The sequence below is a fragment of the Calliphora vicina genome, chromosome 1 (assembly GCF_958450345.1).
Source record: "Calliphora vicina chromosome 1, idCalVici1.1, whole genome shotgun sequence".
In the NCBI taxonomy this organism is placed as follows: Eukaryota; Metazoa; Arthropoda; class Insecta; order Diptera; family Calliphoridae; genus Calliphora; species Calliphora vicina.
The window spans coordinates 96,622,751-96,631,537 of NC_088780.1; the positions used below are offsets into that span (position 1 = coordinate 96,622,751).

Genomic DNA, 8,787 nt, shown 5'->3' on the forward strand with positions numbered 1-8,787 from the left:
GTTTGACGTCCAGGATTTTTTTTATATTTTTTCCAAAGTAAGAAGACCTTAATACACAAATCCCCATATGTTTCAATTCATGAGCAAAAACCTTGTAAACTAGTGTAATTTTCAAATATTTTTTTGGAATAATTTCTTCTTGCAATTCATGTTTTTTTACTAATTTTTGAATGCTGAACATGAATTTTACATTTTTCAATCATTTACAAAAATTAATTACCATGAAAATATTTTACCATTTTGTTTTTGGAAAATATAATTTCCATGGCATAAAAATAAATGGTTAAAGTTAGAGTTTGCTTAAAAAAGTGTCTACTTTTAAAGTTTTTTTTATCTAATGTTGTATTATTAGCCGTTTCTTAAATAAATTACGTTAAAAACTGACGATGGCATAAATGAAATCAAAATAATTTAATTCTATTAAAATGCAAAATCCTCTCTCTATCTTTTCATTTTAATATACACATTGAATATTTTGAGAAGAAATAGAGGGATTTTCATACCGAATTTTAATAACTCAAGTAATACGCGAAAAAAAGTTTTTTGGCTTTCCTGAAAAGTTGTTTTTTAAGATAGAGAGTTTTGGATATAGGCCCTCGATATATTGAATTATAAAAATAAACCTGTTTCAATAAGAAAATATTATTATTTTTGTACTAAACTTTGGATACGGTAATTTTACCTAAAAAACGGTAATTTTTTTAAGGCTGTACGGTAATCGAAATTAAAAAGTTAACATCACTGCTGCTGGGTTTTTTTTACACACATACATAGACAGACAATCCCCTACCGTACACACATACACTTGCATTTATTATGATCTTAATTGAATTTATTTGTATTTAAAACAAAATCTCTTAAGCATTTATTATTTGCAATATTTTGCTAAATAAAAAATCTAAATTTTTTTGTTTCCGTTTTTTTTTTTTTGTAACGCAATTAATTTTTGATAAATGCAAATAAAAACCATAAAATGTCCGAATCAAACAACAGAAACTAGAAAAAAACAAACAGAAACAAATGAATTTGAGGCATTTTGATATAGAGGTTTCTTAAGGTACGGTCACACACAGCTAATATTTGACGTTTATCGTCAAATATTTCATTGCCTGAATCTGACCACAAATAAAATTTAGAGCAAACAACAAAACAGATGATTTTAGTCAAACAAAATTATTTGTCGGCAAACAAAATATTTTCTTAATGTGAACAAAGTGTGACCACTAGCTACATAAATACCTAAAAAATATATAATTTGATCTTGTAAATATTTTTAAGGTTAAAGCACTTATTTCGAATTGTAAAGTAATCATTTTATTAGAGATTTATTGAATTTTGTTATCATATATTGAATTTAATTTTTCACTTTTTGTTTGACCAAACTGCTGCGAAAAAGAATCAGTAAATATATTTGCCGTGTGGTCACACTATATCAAACACTTTCATAAAATAATTGTTTGAGCAAATAGAAAAAAACAGAAAATTATTTGCTCAGCATGGCGGAAAAATAAGAGGAGATTATTTAAATATTTTTCGTAGTAAATTAAAGACACAAATTCACTATTTTTTTTTTAAACATAAATACATATTCAATATTTCTTGAATATTTGTTATTTAAATTATTTTCACTAAATAATTGCATCAATAAATGAAGTCTTCTTCTTCACATAAAAGTCATTCAGCCTAGGATGACATACTGGGAGAAAAACTAATTGAAGACATGAAGTCTATGTTGCGATTTTTGCAATTTTATGCGATTTATATTTTTATACGTTTAACATAGTTTGATGTTTGATTATTTTTTATTTATACATGGAGTTTGTCTATTTTCAAAATTTAAAATTGCTCATATACAGATTGAATTTAAAATCAAAGACAATTTTGTATACATACATAAATAGTATGAATTGATTGTAATTAAAAAATAATTCTTAAACAGTATGATCTGTTTAATTTTTTTTTTACTGCAGAAGAAGAATATGTCTAATAGCATTTTTCACTTTTCTGATTTTAGTATCATACAAAAATTTTTATTATAAATTTTTAGATAATGCGATTGAATTGGAATTAATTAAAAATTTATGTAAAAAAGGTAAACATTTCCATAAAATTTAACAATATTTGTGAACATGTTCTTATTCTGAATGAAAAAAGTTTGGAAAAAGTCGTGTTCGATTAATAATATGTATTAAAAAACCAATAAGCATTTTTACTGGAATTCAAGTTGATAGCAAGTGTAATTCAAGCCTTGAATTATAGTCAAGCAATTGAATTACAGTTGTATTACACTTTATTTCAATAGCATTCTCCAGTAAAAAGGAAACATAAATTCAAGCCATATGTTTTTTGTTTGAAAAATATTTAATATTTCAAATATTTTTCAAGTATAAAACATGATTACATTTCCATTCAATTTCAATTATGAATTGTGATAGTAATATAATTTAATAAATAAACATTTAATAATTATATTATTAAATTGTTCAAGCTTGAGTTCTTTTCGCGATTTGTTTTCATTATTTAGCGATTTTTAATTTAAGATATAGCAACACTACTTTTGCGATAACACATGATGCAACAGCTGTTATTTGACGCTGTTTGATCTTGCAAATGAATTGCAAGATCAAATAAAAAAATACCCAAAATGCAGGAAAATATTTGCTGTTTAGTGGTCACACATTGGTCACATTACAAGAATGTTTTCATATTGGCAAATAAATTTGTTTGACCAAATTCAGCTGTTTTCTTGTTTGCAGTGCAAAAATATTTTGTGTTCAAACTAGAAACATAAAATATTTGACGCTTAAATAAAAGTACTGAAATTTCATAATTCTTTCAAATGTAAAGCAAAATCTGGTAATATTTTACTTTCTAGAAATGTCTTATTTATTGATGAAAGAAATTAAAGTTGTTTTGCAGCTTTATTTAATAATTATTTAGAACAAATATTACCATAAATGTGACCACAAGTCAAATATATTTTCCCCTTTGTGTGTTTGATAGTATTTCGGTGTAGTTTGATTAAACAAATATGGCAAATAAATGTGTACAGTGTGAACACAAAATCAACCCATGAATTATTTGATGTAGTTTTGATCAAACACATGAAACATCTTGTGTCAAATAATTTGCGTAGTCTGACCCTACCTTTACTATTGTGGCTGCTGTGACAGCAGCAGTGTGTATAAAGTACAATGATGATGTATCATGACAATTTTTGTTCCGCAATCAAATTGAATTGAAATTGAAACAAATTACATTTGTTTCTGTTTAAATTTAAAAATTTTAAATAAATTTAAAACAAGATTAAAATACCCACAAGTGTTCTGATTTTTTATTTGCAAATATATACATTTATATATTTTAATGTTTAAACAATTTCTGCGTAAAAATCATTAATGTTGAGGCTTACATTTTTTAATTGCTTTATTTTAGTTGTCGTTTTTTATATTTTTTATATTTTTGATAAATGCATAATAAAACGCATGACTAATTTCTGGGGAAAAAATAATTATAAGATCAAAAAAAGAATATATGTAATCAAATTAATTTTAATTGAGAGAATAAAAAATAAACATCAAACTGTTTTTATTCCAAGTAATTCTAAGTTATTGTTGTTGCTAAGTTATATGAAAGGATGAAAAGGATTTTTTTTTAAAATAAGAAAAGCCAAATCTTTTACAAAAGTTTTAGTTTTCTTTTGTGTAAATTTATTTGGAATTATTAGCTTAAATTTATACAGAAAATTTCATAATAAGATTTCACCGACTTTCGTTTGATTTTGAATTTTTACTCAATATTGAAATTTACACAAGTGACTTCACCAGAATTTTTTATTATTATTTTTATTACAAACAGGTGCACTCCTAGACCTTTTTCCCTGAGGAACTTTCTTTTTTTCAATACCGTCCAGTATGGAATCTGAAGATGGTCTCGCTGAATTTTGATAAGAAGGTCCTTTAGACTCTCAAATGGATGGAGTTTTCTTCAGGCCGAGATATATTCCTGAAGAATTAGGAAAGCTCCCAACTGGCTCAGATATTATAGGATATCTGGTAGGGATATTCATATATATACTGACAGTAAATATGGTGTTTATACAACATCGATCATAGCCAAGGAATGCCGGGCATACTAGAATGAGACGGCGAGATATTCAATAGATGTACTCACTTTATTGCTGATAACTTGGCGAGGATAGAAGCCTCGATGTCGGAAGATGTGATAGACTTCCTATATGGCATTCCGCTGTCGACATGTAAACAACGGATAAGTAAACTTGACCAAACGAGGTAGGGTACTGAATCCACTAGGATGATATGGCCTACTCGGTTTACAACGAATACGAATCAGCAATATGGTGGCGATGATCACCGGGCATTGTACATTCGGTACCCATGCTGCAAGACTTGGGCTGCCTGACCATGACTTCTGCAGGAGTTGTCAAAATGAGGAGGAGGAGGGAGAGACCATTATGCCCGGCACTGGGTGATCTGCGTGCCAGGTTTTTAGAGGAATGATCATTTAGCAACCTCTCCGAATTATCGGGGAAGGAAATAAGGTGTCTAGATGCCTTTATTAGAAAAATTAGATGGTTAATTAGACCTGGCATGAAAATGGCACCTCTCTGAATTTCTTCTCAACTTTAGCTACTCTACCTTCTATCTAAAATTGCTCTTATTAAACTTATTAACTTATCACTCTTATAAACTTATCGCCTTCCCTTCCTCTTTTTACATCTCTCTTCTCTTCTTTATTTTTCTCTTCCTCAGGTAAACAATCAATGGACCTCATCTAGCTGTACATAAGACGATTGGCATGGACGGCTGCCTGTGAACCTAACCAACCTGAAATATATATATGTATTTTAGATCCTTATACCGAGTCTAAGACAAACAAAGAATTCATATAAGCAAAAAATTATTAAAATATTAATGAAACAAATATTAAACACATGAGCGTAATTATTTGTGAGATCAAGAGGGAACAAAAAACATGATGTCCTGGGTTTCTGGAAGTCGATTATTCGGACAAAGATTTTTTTCGGAAAAAAATCGCATAATCTGTTACGTTATCCTAAAAAAGACAACTCGAAGTTTTATTTCCACTATAGAACCCTCAAAATTATCAAATAAGAAACAAAAAAATCACAAGCAATAACTTGTAAGATTACAAACACTGATCTAAAGCCGCCTTTATGTGATAAGAGATCATTCGACAACTTTTCCTTTCGAATCGAATTGTTGTTGTAACAGCTAAAACCAGAATATTCCATAAATAAATTTTGTGAGTGATTGAGTTGATGTAAAGTTGGAATATGATTACTGCACAAAGATTGAGTTTCCCCGTATTCATCTTTCGATGGTAAACATAGTAGTTATGGGTTAAATAGAGTGAAGATAATGATAATGAACTATCGTCAATTGCTCCAAGACAAACAAATTTTAAAGTTTAATAGATTTTGAATGGTAAATTTTTAGAATTTTTTTAAATATATTAATTATGAAAATTAAATTGGAAACATTATATTGAATACGTTTTAAAATTCATTAAACTTTATGAATTTCGGCTATATTCGGCTGTGCCGAATCTTATATACCCTTCACGAAATTATACTTTAAAATAATTTTTTTTAAATATTTTTAGGTAAACAATATTTAAATTTTTTTTTAATTGTTTATTATTAATATTTAAATTTTTTTTTAATGGGTTTTCAAAATTTTTTTAAAAAATTTTTTTTTAGTTTTTAAATTTTATTTTTTTGTAAAATTTTTTTAGTTTTTAAATTTTATTTTTTTGTAAAAAATGTATGACAAACAAATTTTTTGATAAAAAAAAAATTCGGGTTAAAAAATATTTTTCCCGATTTTGACCCATTGTAGGTCCAACTTACTATAGCCTTATCTACATCGTTGCAATGGACTTTGAAATATCTATCATTAGATATCCATATTGTCTATATTAATGACTTAGTAATCCAGATATAGATCAAAAATGGGTCAAAAATCTAGATTGTCCCGGTTTTGTGCTCATATCTCCGTTATTTATGGACCGATTTTGCTGATTTTAAATAGCAAACTTCTCGAAAGCATGTCTGAGAGAATTATTGAAGATTTGGATCCCGAAGATATCTGGGGTCTTCAGAAAATTGATTTCAACAGACAGACGGACAGACAGACGGACATGGCTTAATCGACTCCGCTATCTATAAGGATCCAGAATATATATACATTATAGGGTCGGAAATGAAAAATGTAGAAATTACAAACGGAATGACAAACTTATATATACCCTTCTCACGAAGGTGAAGGGTATAATAACGACATATGGGCAATTCCATGAGAATGACAACCACGACTGAAAAACCCAAGATGATTTGAGTAGGAGAAAACACTAATAATTACTATGTGAAGAGCTTATTACAACATTTTAAGGCTAATTAATAGATTACACTGACTATATTTAATTATACCCTACACCACCATAGTGGGGAGGGTATAATGCGTTTGTGCAGATGTTTGTAACGCCCAAAAATATTAATCTAACACCCACCTTAAAGTATATCGATCGACTTGTAATCGTTACCTGAGCCGATTAAACGATGTCCGTCCGTCCATCTGGCTGGCTGGTTGTCTGTCCATGTAAACCTTGTGCGCAGAGTACAGGTCGCAATTTTGAAGATATTTCGATAAAATTTAGTACGTATAATTTTTTCGGCCCAAGGACGGAGCCTATTGAAATTGGCTGAAATCGATCCATTATTTCAACTAGCCCCCATACAATGTCCTCCCGAAATTGGGATTTATTGGTCATGAATGTTTAATTTATATATGTATCTTCACAAATTTCGCTCCAAATAATTATTATATATACGAAATTCATGTCACCAGGTCCATAATTAGCCATAGCTCCCATATAGACCCGCTTCAGAAAATCACTTTAACGTGCATAAATCTCTTAAAAATGTTGGTATACACACAAAACACACGACCTAATTTCATGGTGATCGGTCCATAACTGATCATATCTCCTATATAAAGCCCTATGATCATTGTTTATTGAAACCGAATATATATTTTCTATTTATTTTTTTAGATTTTGTATACATATATTTACAGAATATATATTGTTTTACTATAAGAGAAAAATCAGTGTGATATTAAATTGTATTTATTATAAAATCATCCAAAGATTGTATTTTTTAAATATGAGGGATTGTAAAGGTAAAATATTTGATTTACGATTCGCAAATTTTAGCATGTTTCACGTACGATAAACCGTTATTTCGCTCGATATTTTGGTCAACAATGTTTCGAAAGAACTTATTATTTTTGTTTTAAAAATGTAGTAGCCTCTGAATGGAACATAAAGACCAAATTATTTTTCAGGTACTGTTATTTTTGCAAAATCTATTCCAGTCTATAGGCGTACAAATGTCACGTACTATGACATGGAATTGCCCATATATTAAGTATTTCATCAATTGTTGAAAGCATAGTAATTTAAAAGAAAACATAATTTAAATCAAAGTTGAAGTATGAAAATGATTTTTTGTCAAATTAATATTTTAAAATATTTAAATTAGAATGCAATGTTTAAGCTTAAGACCATGTACCCAGAATTGAAACATGTTGTCTTAGAATATAAAACTAACTTATTTTCATAAAACCCTTTTCATATTGAATCAAACTAACTAGGATAGGTAGGGAAACATACCTCAGTAATTTTCATAGTACGCTTCACAACTTTGCGAGTCACTTCAGTGACCTCCTCCACTTCGTCGCCATCCTCATCAATACCTTCGGTAACGATTTTCTCGCCCGGTATTACTTCCATTGTTTCATCTACCAACTCGGTTTTCTTGGTAGATTCATCAGCTGGAGCTGGGGTGGTATCAGCGGAGGGAGTTTGCTCCTCGGTGGACATGACATCTTCCATTTCAGACATGTTGTAGGTGGGTTTTTTTTATTATTAATGTTTTAATTCCAAAAAAATCAAAAAACACTAAGTATATAATTTTTGTTGTTGTTGATTTAAATTTTCTGTGGTTGTTTTTTTTTCTTTCTTAATATTTTGTTATTTTTGTTGCTCTTGTATTTATTTAACCTTAGGGTGTTTGGTATGTTTATACAAATTGATTTTTTTCTTAATTTTTTCTTTGGTTATACTCTAAAATTTAGATAAAAAAAATATTTCAAATAAATAAATGAACAAACACACACACACGCACTCACACTAGCACTTGGGGAAATAAATATAAATTTTGAATAATTTTCCTGAAAAAATAAAACTGAACATTTTCTTGTTTTTTTTTTTTTTTGGTTTTGTATGAAAGAAAGATTATATGATATTTTATAATTTGTTTTAAGGTTATATAAACACTAAGAACATTTTGTAAGAAAAACTAATTTTGAAATTTGATTTAGTATTTTTAATAAAACTTTTTAAAATATTATTAAAATTTGTTTTGGTTTCATATATAATTTTTTGCTATCTTTTACACTTGTTTTACACTACAATTTCAAATAAAATATTTCTTTGCTTTAATAAATTTAGCAATAAGTTGTTAATTTTACATTTATAATTTATTATAAATTTGTTTCTTTTTTGTTGGGGTTTGTGTTTTTAAATAAATTTTCTGTTCAGAAACGCGCCAGAGTTAGTTGGTGGATGGATCAACGAGTTGCACGACAAAAACGATCTTGTTTTGTTAATGATGCTGCTGCTGGTTGGTGGTGGTGATGATGTTGAAAAACAACAACCAAACAAACAATAAAATTTAATAAA

The 8,787-nt window shown here is 28.4% G+C and overlaps 1 protein-coding gene across 3 annotated transcripts in view; it reads right to left on the reverse strand.

Annotated features, from left to right (window-relative positions):
• Positions 1–8,108, reverse strand: part of tmod (tropomodulin) — a 301,961-nt gene extending 293,853 nt beyond the window's left edge. Inside the window, exon 1 of one of the 3 annotated variants that reach the window (XR_010576844.1) lies at positions 7,717–8,045. Coding sequence is in view for 2 of the 3 variants with exons in the window: in XM_065515195.1 (XP_065371267.1) it covers positions 7,717–7,947 (231 nt within the window). In the remaining variant the exon portion in view is untranslated. Of the gene's footprint in view, positions 1–7,716 lie in introns of all 3 variants that reach the window. The other 2 variants (XM_065515195.1, XM_065515198.1) reach the window with 2 other exon arrangements.
• Between the last annotated feature and the right edge of the window lie 679 nt (positions 8,109–8,787).